Source organism: Seriola lalandi, unplaced genomic scaffold (assembly GCF_002814215.2).
Source record: "Seriola lalandi dorsalis isolate HSWRI2012SDOR001 ecotype SW California unplaced genomic scaffold, Sedor1 jcf7180002054873, whole genome shotgun sequence".
Taxonomy (NCBI): Eukaryota; Metazoa; Chordata; class Actinopteri; order Carangiformes; family Carangidae; genus Seriola; species Seriola lalandi.
In genome coordinates this window covers 859,699-872,019 of record NW_019525426.1, presented here as the reverse complement: position 1 = coordinate 872,019, position 12,321 = coordinate 859,699, and the positions used below count along the sequence as shown (strand labels likewise).

Sequence of the window (12,321 nt, the reverse complement as noted above, 5' to 3'; positions counted from 1 at the left end):
GTGTGTGTTACATTATTACCATAAAAATAAAAAAAACTTTAAAACTTTAACTTTATTGATGGGTTCTTCCCTCCCCTTGTGCATCACAGCCAAGGCTAATTCTGTCATAAAACATGATGTATTGCTTTAGAAATCGCTGCATCATCTTCTCATCACCCACAGACTAATCCATTGTTCTACTCTTCCCCCACTTCCCCCAACCTCCCATTTGTCCTTAGCTAAGGTCAAGTCGAAGTGTGCTCCCACGTTCTTCGCCTGCGCTAATGGCGTCCACTGCATCATCGGACGCTTCCGCTGTAACGGCTTCAGCGACTGTCCTGACGGGAGCGATGAGGAGAACTGCAGTGAGTCTCGCAACCAAATCCAATAAGAGCAATTGGTCTCATGCCATGGTCACCAGTGATGTACTGTCCTCCAGTCATAACAGTTTGTTATTGCTGCAGCCACTCATCATACAGCCAGTGGATGGTAGAGGATGAATATGTACTTTACTGATGTAAAAGCACAAATGTTCCTGTAAAGGCCGAGCAAGGAATTAAAGGGGCGTTCCAGCAATTTCACACATTAAGGTCACTTTCCTTATCATGTACTCAGGTCTGAGAAATTAAACCTGATGACGTCATAGTGATGTCAACAGCATTATATCAGCTTGGGCATGTACAATGAAATAAACATACAGAAAGACCGAATTACAAACTTGGGGTGTTAACCAGGTAGGGAGAGAGGCCTAACCAAAAGGTAGGTAGGTAGGTTGCAACGTGGCAAATGTAGGATCAAGTGCTTATGGAGCTTGACCCGTACTGAGGAATAAAAGTGTGGATATTTCAGCCTCTGCTGTGTCATTATATTTTTTTTTAATCAGCTTCCTTTGAGTCCTCCAATGTAATAGAAATGCTATACTAAATCGCTGTAGTACCCCTTCAAGCAACATATCGGCTTCATCAGTAAACTACAAAAAGAACAAATTACTTGAACAGACCAGTGCAGAATAATGGGAAAAAACAACACTTACTAATAAAAATGCAATCGATTCATTTAATCTAGGAGCTAACAGGAGGAGTCAGACAAATACAGATAACAATCACCACACATCAATACATGTTGCGCATGTCGCACATTTCTTTGTCTCGCCGCGTCTATTCTTCCCTCCCTCTGCTTTCTGTTTGTAAACAAGTAAATGAAAAGACCTTGCTCAAAATACAAAAATGCAATCATCAACATTGTTACTTTGCTGTGCTTTAGCTTTTCCTAGTGGCAGTACAGTGTTTCCTTCTAAAGTGTAAAGCTGTTATGCTTTATAGCCCATCTTGCAGAGGAAAATGAAAGAGCGTGTCATTTTATAAAGAATGTAATTTCTATACCGCTCCACTGTCCCCTCCACTCCTTTTCAAGTTATATCACTTTTTTGCATTGTAACTCCTGACTGTGCGCCCTTGGGTTTGTTTTTTTTATTTATTTATTATTTTTTTTTATCTTGCTTAAAATATCTATACATCAGTAGACAGGTTGTTGTTGTTGTTGTTGTTCTGCTGTTCTGTTCTTGGTCTGTATTATCACATTCTCCTCACATGACCCCATCACTGCTAGAACGTGCATCAAACCAATCACTCACCATTGTCAGAGGCAGTGTTCCTAGCCTGCAGGGGCCCACACTCACAAATCTAATCTAGCCATTTAAATGGGGCTATGCTCTACGCTCCCAGCACATACTGCGTCACGACTGTGTAATTGTCTGGATCTTCTCACAAGATAATTCTGCCTCATTTTGAAAAAGCTGGAACAAAGACAAATGAGAAAGTGTGCTAATAAGAAGTGGTAGGGCTGGACAGGTTTTTTTTTTTCTTTCTTTCTTTTGAGTTTCAGTTTGATTTTTTATCAGACTCATGAGATCAAATGCTTCACTGACTCACACAGTTTTAAATGTTTAATTTCTTCTCTGAAAATCCCCATGAACCTGTAACACCCATGTTTTTCTTTTAAATTTAATGATATCAGCAAGTTGTAGATGGGATGAGAGCAACAAGTTACAAATTACACAAACGACCTCTGCAGAATAGTAATGCAATTTGCCTTGAAATCATTTCTTTATGCACTGAAGTTTCTTAGAGGAAAGGTTACACAGGTGCTCCTGTGTCTCTTTGAGCTTTGAACTGAAAACCTTTCTGTGACCTAACACTTGACCTTTGACCTCTGCTCTGACTTAACTACAGCAGGCAACCCACTGGTGTGCTCCGAGTCTCGCTTCAAGTGTCGAAATGGCCGCTGCGTAGACCGCAGCTTCTTGTGTAACGGCCAGGACAACTGCCAGGACAACAGTGATGAGGAGCTCTGCCTGACAACAGCAGGTACGTCGCTAAATCACACATGAGGCTTTAAATTGGTGGCTTGAATATGTACCAGTGACACGTTTACTACATGAAAAATATATGATGAAATGGATGTTCAAAATCAGACTTGGTGTGGAGTTGCCAATGACAATGAGGCGTCCCTTTCACACGTACTGTAATTACACAGAACCAAGAATGGTCGTGTAGATACATTTTTTGAGTTTTGGAGAGATTGGTTTTGTGATTGGGTTTGTCAGAAATAGCTGCAGAGAGCAATTATGAGTGAATGAGTTAGATAAGTTTTCCTCTCACAGTTATAAGGGAAAGTCTTGAAATAGCCATCTCTATCTTCATTCAGTTAATTCCCTCTATTCAGAGTTCATTTGTACCGTAACACAAATATGACAAACTGGAGTTTGTTCAGTTAATCAGGACATAATCGTCTGAAATATTGGCAGTGAACTTTAGAACAGGTGGTAGCCTGTAGATGCAGTATTTAGCTTTTCTATTAAACTGGATACAATGATGATAGACAGGTTGGAAGATTCTTTCACTCAATATGTCACATCATCTGATATTTCTGGAGACTTCACTTAGGAAATATATAGTACAGTCTGTGCTTCATGAAGATACAGCAAAGCCACTGACAGATGAAACTTAAAGAAGACATAAGCTGCTTTTATTCTCCTAACTCCAAAAAGAACATTCCTCCCAGTGTCTGTTTAATACACACAAACACGCCGTGGCATCATTAGCATAATGTTACAAAATACAGTGCTGTTGATGGCATTCTGGTGAGTTTGCATTGTAGTAGCAGTAGGATCATCCCTGACAGTGAGTCTGATGTCTTCTGTTTATAAAAATGTCTTATACACTGGCAGGTACCACTTACATCTGGCATGCCATTCTTATTCCACTGGCAGCTTCACTTCTCACAAGCAGCTGCCGCCACTACGGCACAACAGTCAGCTTCTGTCATCACTTCAGCTGTACTTTCACTGGCAAGCTGACACCACTCCTGCCAGCAGGCCAGCCCTGATGTGCATATAACCCCCCAGGCAAAGAAATGTGGACCACCAGCAGAGTTTTTTATATTGCTTCACAAAAAGATATCCCTTGTTGAAATGCCGCGTATGGACTTACTCCGTAGGAAAAAAAAGAAGTCTGTAAAAAATAACAAAACAAAGCTGACAATAACCCGTCAGCATCTAGCCCACAATACGGTAACGTTATTACCAGTACTGACATAGGCAAAGTCAGCAGAAACTTGATCGAAACACGAGAGGCAGAACATGTCTGATAAACGGGGGGTGGAGCTGTGCAGCAGTAACACCATACAGTCCAAAATATGAACACTAAATCGAGGCAAAACATTTCAACACCGTTTATTTATTCTTCCTTCCTCAGCTGCAGAAAATTGCTGCGCTCTGGCACTACAGGCAAACTACAGATCAGATAATGATTGCAGGAGATAATTATTCTACTTATTTTAATTTAGCCTATTGATGTATTTCCTAAAAAAACTATATGTAATATGCTATAATTAGTTAACCATTTAAAAAAAAATATGTGCCTAATTAGTGAAAATGATCTTGTGAGATTCTCATTATTTTTTTTGTTTTGTACCTGCATGTGTTGCAGTGAGAGAGAGAGAGAGACACAGAAACAAAGAGAGTCCATCCATCATCACGAGCTGAGCTCCACAACTCAATGCAGAGCCACAGATTGCTGAATAGAACTGTAGAGTGATGCAGAAATATTGATTGATATCTGTGTCCACTGCACTCCATTTCCTTGTTGACAAGTAAACAATACCGACTCCAGGGCCGGCTTGCCAAATGTAAGTGTGTGCGTCGTTATGGCATCAGAGCCATTAGATCTCAGAGAGCAGCCTTCACATTATCAACTGGCTGCTGTATGAAGAGCTGAAACGACCAAAAAGCTCACTGTTAGTGGAAAACAATAATGTGGGGTGAATTTGAAAATACAATTGACAATCAAGTTAGACATAGAAATAATTAATAACTATCTGGTAGGTCGTTACTCTTTTCACAAAATGTTTATGCACCTTAATATGGGCTCAGTGAATACCTAGGGGAAGCTTTATGATACATCATACTGCCCATCCTGAGTACAATTATTTTACTCCGTTCCCTTCAAAGAGAAAGTGCTCTGCTTTGCAGCGGTTTTATTAAAAGGCCTGCTATGGTTGACTGAGAGGCTCCTCAGACTGCCTTCATCTCTGAAATGTTTCCAGGGGTCTGGTAATAGAGAACCAAGTTTTGTCTTTTTTCTCATCATAAAAATGCATGATTTTTTCAGCTATCCAACAGAGCAGATTGGATGTGTTCAATTCACAGAAATGTGTCAGTGCTACTACTTGTAACCTGAGTCTGTTTGGACGTGTTGTTATATTCCCGAAGACTCCCTGTCAGTGCTGATTTTATAGTAGTATTTGTATGTATGGAGCACAAGTGCCCCAAATGTTCCCCTGCTTATTTTTGCTGCTATAGAGTACAAGTGCTGAGAAGTTGTGAGGAGTTGTGAGCTCCGTGTTGCTGTGGCCTTCAGAACAGATCAAGGAAGAGAAGCTCGGTTTTGTTTAGTTTTTTTCTTTTCTTTCTTTTTTTTTATTTATCATCACCCTTTGTGCTTCAGAGGAAGTGAAGGCACCGCTGGAGTTTGACTCCCTGTATTTCTTTCCTGTTTGCACACACACACACACACACACACACACATACACACACACACATCTAACATTTTGCTCTGACTTTCCCTCTCTCTATAATAAGCACAGACCTGCAGGTGACAGATAAGGCATACAATATCCGCTCTAAGCCACCTGAGCACGGCATCTCCTTCCATACTTTCTCTCCTGCACCTCCACCACTCTCCCTCTGTTCAGCCCCTCTTCCTCCTTACCCATAATTACTTGCTTCACTGTCTCCACATTTGCTTTCTCTATTTGAATGATCTAGTGAGATATCAGCACGCAACTTGTCAGCGGACACATCATTATGGCATTTATAGACTAGCAATTGGTTATCTTGCCCAAGGTGTCAGAGCTAGATCTACAGAAACCATCCTCCTGGCTTCTTTACACCCCCAGTGTCTTTATTTCCCATTAAACACTTTGGCACATTTAGACACAAACAGGGCTGCAGAGAGCTGCTTTTACTGTTTATCTTTTTATTTGATGGATAATTGATTTTTGAAATAGCAGAGAGGTGGCAAAGTGGCAAACAGTGCAATGTAACAATACACAATCTTCTATAAATGCAGTGGTGCAATCTTCGCACAGTGAGATAGAAGGAGTGGGATGGGGAGTCTGTAACGGATAACAGAGATAAAGAAATGGAAAGCGCACCACATAAACATAATATAGTGAGCCAGAGAGGGAGTCGCGAGGAGCAATGAATAGCAATGGGCAGGAAGATGGAGGTAAGGAAAGAGAGTTAGGTGATTTAGAAGAGAAAGGCAGGGATTTGGATAGAAGTGAGTGAGGGGTAGCGATAAGCAGGAGAGGATGAGAGCAGCATCCATCTCAAGTCGAGCCCCGAGGCCGAGCAGTGTAACTCTAGAAACAGAAATAACATGAAAGCTAGTTTTGCAAAGCTGAGGTTGTGTCTGCTTTCCCCCGGTCTTCCAGTCTTTGCTTATAGCAGGAAATAGAGAGCGCAGTGACACAACGCATGTTTGCCCCTGCAACGAATTGTTGTTGAAACACCGCCAAAGGGCGCACAGCACTTGGCCAGATGCTGGGGGGAGCCCTCGCTGAGAACAAGAGAGCCACTCTGCATATCCAAGGAAGCATGTGCATGACTGCATGAGCACAGATACACACAGTCAGACAAACACTCCAAGAGTCACAGTGCATCTGGCAGTGATTGTTCTGCATATTTAATTGCAAAAGAAAAGAAAAAAACTATTTACTTTACTTTCCTGAAGAAACTTTCTGAAGGTCATGGCTCTGACAAGTTTAGAAAAAGTGATGAGCTCAGTAGCTAACGCATTTTAGAAAGAGTTAGAGAATCCCCTTGGAGTCGTTTAAGAAAAGTAATTGATTTAAAATCCACACATCAGCGTCTCTCATTACGCATTAATTAACACAAGTAGACAAAGTATCAGATGGTGTGGTGACTGTGGGAGAGTGATAGCGATTAATTCTCACGTCCATCTCAAAGAAGATCCTTCCTGGCCGTCTTCTTCTTAAGTGAAGTTGTTGTGAGAGGAAAAGTAAACAGGGGAAGTGTAACTGGTGTGAAGGTGGAAACAGAGCGACAGAGGATAGTTCGAAGGCTTCAATAGCTCTCAACCGGCTTTGTGCATTTTTGAAGATAAGGTAAGCTTTTTGCGTGGACACAAGCATGAAAGGCATTTGTTTTGGTGATGAGTGTGTGTGCACATGATTCAACGTGCATTTGTTCTTTCAATTGGCAACACACAAATAATTCAAAATTTTGTTATGTTCTCATAAAAACCATATGAAGTTGTGACAGTAATGCTCTACAGCATCGTGCATTAAGTTGCACGGTGCACTGTAGCTTCCCCGACATCACACGAGGAAGATTTATGCTCTCACTGCTGTGTCTCTTCCAGACTCCATTTATTTTAATATCAGTGAAATAATTGGCCAAATAAAAGGCAAATAAATCCTTAAGCTCATAAAAATTGCAAAAGCCTTTAGTTCACAAACACTTTGAAAGCCTCACATCATCAATTAGGCTTCTTTGAACAAAAGGCCCGACATCAATTCTCCAGACCAACGGGTTTCAGAAGTGTTGACATTCCCGACGCATCTTGGAAAACATTTACGCTGTTCGCTGGATGAATCCATTAACATGTGATTTAAATTACAATGTATTTGTAGCGGGTGCGCTGTTCCTCGCCACTCCTAGTGCAGCGCTGTGGTTTTTGTCCCACTGATTGCTGGGCAGTGCCACACATTTTTTATACGGGTGTGGTTCCATCCGCCTCTCTCTCTCTTGTCTTCTGGGGCCATTCGTCCACTGTGGTGGTGTGGCGTGGCGTGGCGTGGTGTGGTGTGGCGTGGCGTGGCGTGGCGTGGCGTGGCGTGGCTAGTGCAGGTGTGAGGAGCCATTGTGGTGTGGCTGTGCGCACACCGGAACGCTGTTTGGCGTGTTGGCCATCGTGGCGCACGCTCGTTCCCCCCTGTGTGGGTTTGTGCATCCTCGTGTTTGGACCAGGCGGAAGTCGGGGAGTAACTCCGCTGCTTGGCCTGCTGTGACGCTGCGCCGGTGAGGTCGATTCGGAAACTGAGTCACCGCCACGGCTCGCTGGACGGCGTTGCTGTTTTGGCTCTATCTGTCTACATGGTTTTACTATTTGTTTTATTGTTTGTTTGATTTTACTAGTACTTGGTTCCGCTGTCTAATTACCGCTGTGTCGGTGCGGCTGTCGTAGCAGTCTTTGCCGCTGTTTTTGTTTGGTTTATACAAGTATTTAGTTATTTTGAACATTGATTTAATTTCATTTGATTTCTTTTACTTACTTGAATTCTTTTTGTTTTCTTAAGATTATTCATTTGAGTGCCGTTTCATTGAGTTTGATTTATTTTGTAGATTGTTAATTGCCTGTCATATTATTATGATATAATATATAGAAGTTAGATTATTTTGTCATTTACTTTACTACTTATTATTGTGTGTGTGTGTGTGTGTGTGTGTGTGTGTGTGTGTGTGTAGTGGTAAGGTGTGGCCATTTTATTCTTTCTCTCCCTGTGGACAGGTGCTGTGGGCTCCGGGTGGCGACCCAATCCCTGGTGGCGGTTCTTCACGTTTTCAGTTTGTGTGTGTGTGTGCAGTTTCACGGGTGTTTTAGTTTCCCCCCTGCCTCATTGGTTTCGGGCCGCCGAGGTTACCCAGCACTGTCCATTTCCCTTCTCCTTTGGCCCCATGTCTAACGTTCTGTGCTTTAGACAGCGTCTATGGAACATTCTTTTAGTAATCATTGTTTAATAAAGTTTGTATTATGAACATTGGCTTTTGCCCCGTGGTGATTACAAACTAGCATAGCTTTTGTTTATAAATATTATTTCCTGGGGTGCAATTCTCCAGGTTGCGTTGTTCGGCAACAAACTCATCCTATGACTGCCACTTTGCCACACACTGTAAACAAAAATTATTCATAGTTTGTCTGCTCAAGGGTATCTTGTACCACTCTTACAATGAAGGGACTGCACCCAAGGGTAGGCCTTGTGTGTTTACACACTGCCTGAATGTGTGCCGCATCAGTACCTATACATATTCTGTAATGTCCAGACACCTGTAGAGACAGGCAGGAAGTCCCATAGCAAACTGAACATGGCTCATCTTGTGTGATCCAGTAAACACAACTGTCACAATCTGTCACTTTTCTGTTTTATTAGGGCTTTAACGAGTGACCCCGTCAGAGAAATAATCTGCCTACAGGTCCTCAGAGAAGTGTCAGTCACAGTGAGATGTTGGGCAACAATCTGACAATTAACATTATCTGCTACATGAATATACTGTCAAAACACTGGCAGCTGACATCGCCTCTGACCCCGATTGGTTTGATGAAAATTAGCCCATCGACTAAAAACAGCCCAAAGTCCGCAAAATGAAGTGGCACCACGACTTTATGGAGAACATGACTGTGTATAATTAAACGACGAGCCTCTCAGCAAGAATCACACTGCTTGTCAGGGGACTTTGACTTATTGTAACAATGGCTGTTCAACTAAAACACTAATATGCTCGTAAGCTTCATTTTGGCCAACATCACCACAGATTCACAAATACTCTCGTTTCTCACCAGCAGCGCAATAAGCAGTTTTAACCTTCTGGTTTGTGTATATGGAGCTTCCCTCCCTGAGAAGTCAAATCCCTCATTTTAAACTCCAGGGATGCTCCCCTCCTACAGAGAGTAATCTGCAGCTTTCTATTTGTTATATCCTCCTAAGGCTGCGTAAGAATTACTCAATAGATCAACTAGCACTGCATCTGCCGTTTTGCATAAGCACTATGTATTCAACAACCAGTCCTCACAGCCCTGCCATTTACAGGCCCTATAAACACTAGTAAATCAGACATGGCATCTAGCAGTAACTCTTGCCTTCCATTAGCATCGCCAGTAAACTAGGCATTAATATATGTTGTCTCTCTGATATATAAAGAACAAAGGATGTCAGAGTGATTAAAAGTCCCATGGTCTATATTCACTATTTGTATCCTTTTAGCTTGCTAATAGCTTCTCGCATCGCCACGTCCTCCCCCATTGATTGCTGCAAGACTTTGGGGCCGAATATTATATGTGCCATAGATTAAAATGACAAGTTAATCCATGTGCAATTTTTGTGGTAGAGACGTGTGCGACGTTGGTCTGTTCATGCCTTTCGTCAGTAGCACTCAGAGCGCTGGCAGAGAGAGAAAGGTGTGGGAGGGAGCGTGAAATGGCGTAGGGGAATATAATGGCAGTAGACTGAGGTGTGGGAGAGGAATGTAATAGTGCCAGTTTATCAGAGCCAACACACACTTGACAGGCACAAATAGGGGAGGTTGCACATGTCACCGCCCATGGATTTGAACTCTGGAAAAGTTTCAAAAGGTTTTTGCTTTTGTCAGCCTAAAGCACATTCACAAAGCAGTGCTGAGGGGCTCTCGGCTGTTGGTCTGCAGGAGAAGACGTCCGAGCAGCTGGCAACATGCTGCTCGCTGCTTCTGGCATGGTTGAACTGAGGGGATGCAGCTTCGTAGTTTCTTGATTTAAATAGTAAATAGAAATTGTTTTTCTAGCATTGTAAGAGTGCATTTTAAAGGGGGAGGTTTGGCAGTGGCCTGTTGAATCTATACTGTTGTTATCCGTGTGTTCTCATGTGGAAATGAACACCGCAGATCATGTTTATCCATCCATCTTCTGTGTGCATCCTACTTTGTGTGTTTTCTCTGCTTTATCTGAGAATATATCCACACTTTGTTTCATCTTTCCTTCACCTCCCTCTCTCCCACTCACAAAGTGTCAGTCTCACAGCTTCTGTTGTTTAAGGGCCTTGTTGCCATTGGCTATGGCCGCACAGGGGGGTCTCTTCCGGGACCAGAGTCTGCATGAATCATCCCCCGTCCTTGAATCAGGACCAGTCAGCCGTTGCTGTTCAGGCTCCTATAAATTAACAACTATTCCCTCCTAAACCTCTCTTCATTCAGTCGCCATGGTGATGGTGGTCAAGTGACGACCTGCACCCACAGACTAGATGAGGAATTTCACTCAGAACAATAGCTGTACTGTTGCTATTGGGTAGAGTTGTACTTTTAGCAAGGGTGCTTATTTTTATTTGTGTGTGTTCATGTATGTTCCAACATGTGTTTGTGTGGGTGTTTGTGTGTAGTAGTGATTGTTTACCATCACTTCTTGAAACCACTCTTTCTACACTTCTACTTAAATAGCTTCTTGGCCAGATTAGACCAAAGTGAGTCCAGGTTTGCCGTTAATAAGTGATACAGCACAAATGTCAATCTCCAGTTGAGCTGGCTTGTTCTGTGATGTCCATCCGCCAGCCAAAAGGACTGAATCATGTTCACTGGTCTGATATTGAACCATTAGATTGCTTAAGTGACACCATAAAATGGAGATCCCCAAAGAGGACAAAAACAAGCTCATTAGCTCACTGATTTGTGCTTCTTCGAGCATCACATTTGCATTAGAGTGTGTTAAGCTTGGCCTCGACTGCAGCGTTTCCCTGTTCCATCGACACTTGGCTTGGAAAGACGTGCCCCCTCTCTGGCCCCTCAGAGCACACTCACTGGTTGGCTGACAGCAGAAAGGAGGTGAGATCACAATGTAAAGTGTGCAGTGCTTGGATGAGGCTCTCTCTCTCTTTAAGTATTTTCCTTCTTTCCATCTCTGCATTTCAGTCATTTAAACACCTCCACTCCACAGTACACTAGTTTTTTTTGTTTTTTTTTAGAAAAATGTGCTTGTCTACTCTGTATTGTGCAAACTCCAATGAGGCTCACGAAGCCATTATCTTTCCTGAAGAATATCACATTAAAGGAGAACCAAGAGGTGTTGAGGCTGCACCAATACCAGATATCAACTGCTCATTAGTCACTCCGCTAAAAGTCCTCACTAGCTGCAAAGTGTTGGCAGATACTTTGACTACTTCTTTGCAAAAGTTTAGAGAGTATTAATTAAGTCTTTAATAGGTTCAGCATGCTGTAAAAGGAACTTAAAAGGAAAATTTAATCACTCCTCGTTTTCGGTTCCTCTTAGAAATGTTTCCTTACGTTTGCACAACAGACTTTTTTTTTTTTTTTTTTTATCTCTGTTGGCTCGTTGTGGCCCAAGAGAAGAGAAAAATGCTGTTTTTGCATTTTTAAATTGCATTGAGTTCAAAATGGGGAAAATTATTAAATCAGAGCAAAGAGCTGCACTGAAATGGATTTCATTCTCTTGGATAACTTTGATGAATGTTGGCGAAATTTAGATACAGTACTTTTAAGAGATGGTTATGTGCCCAGAGCTCCATTTAATTTCGCCCACACAATTTTTTTGACCACATTATCTTTTCTTCAGGCATATCTAAGGCACCCATCCATGAGTAGCAGAATCACTTAGTAGCATTACAAACTCTTGTCTGCTGGGGTAAATCATAATGTTTGACCAGAATTGGCATCTGAGTTCTGCAGAGGCTGAAAGGCGGATGTGTTAAAGTGAGCAAGACTTGATAAAATATTAATTTAAAATTAAAGCAATCAGTACCGGCATCAGGTGCTCTATTGCATCTAATAAAAAGGATTGGGTCCCTAAATGCCTCTCCTTTAGGCTGTGAAATCCCACTGATTGGCTGTCAGGTTGCTAGGAGTTATTTGGAAATGGAACACATCTTTCTTGGGGCTGAATACTTCAATATCTTTCCGTGCTTGATTTCTCCATGATGTGTATTTATTTATTGGTTAGTCTGACACTCACTAATGCAAGATTAATTATTACTAAGGGGTAGTATTATCCCCATACA

General features: G+C 42.0%; 1 protein-coding gene across 2 annotated transcripts in view; it reads left to right on the top strand.

Moving 5' to 3' along the window:
* Positions 1-12,321, top strand: part of ldlrad3 (low density lipoprotein receptor class A domain containing 3) — a 75,016-nt gene that overhangs the window by 36,861 nt on the left and 25,834 nt on the right. The window contains exons 3-4 of one of the 2 annotated variants that reach the window (XM_087179839.1): positions 219-344; positions 2,214-2,345. In XM_087179839.1, the coding sequence (XP_087035965.1) occupies positions 219-344; positions 2,214-2,345 (258 nt within the window). Of the gene's footprint in view, positions 1-218; positions 345-2,210; positions 2,346-12,321 lie in introns of both variants that reach the window. The other variant, XM_023428354.2, reaches the window with a different exon arrangement.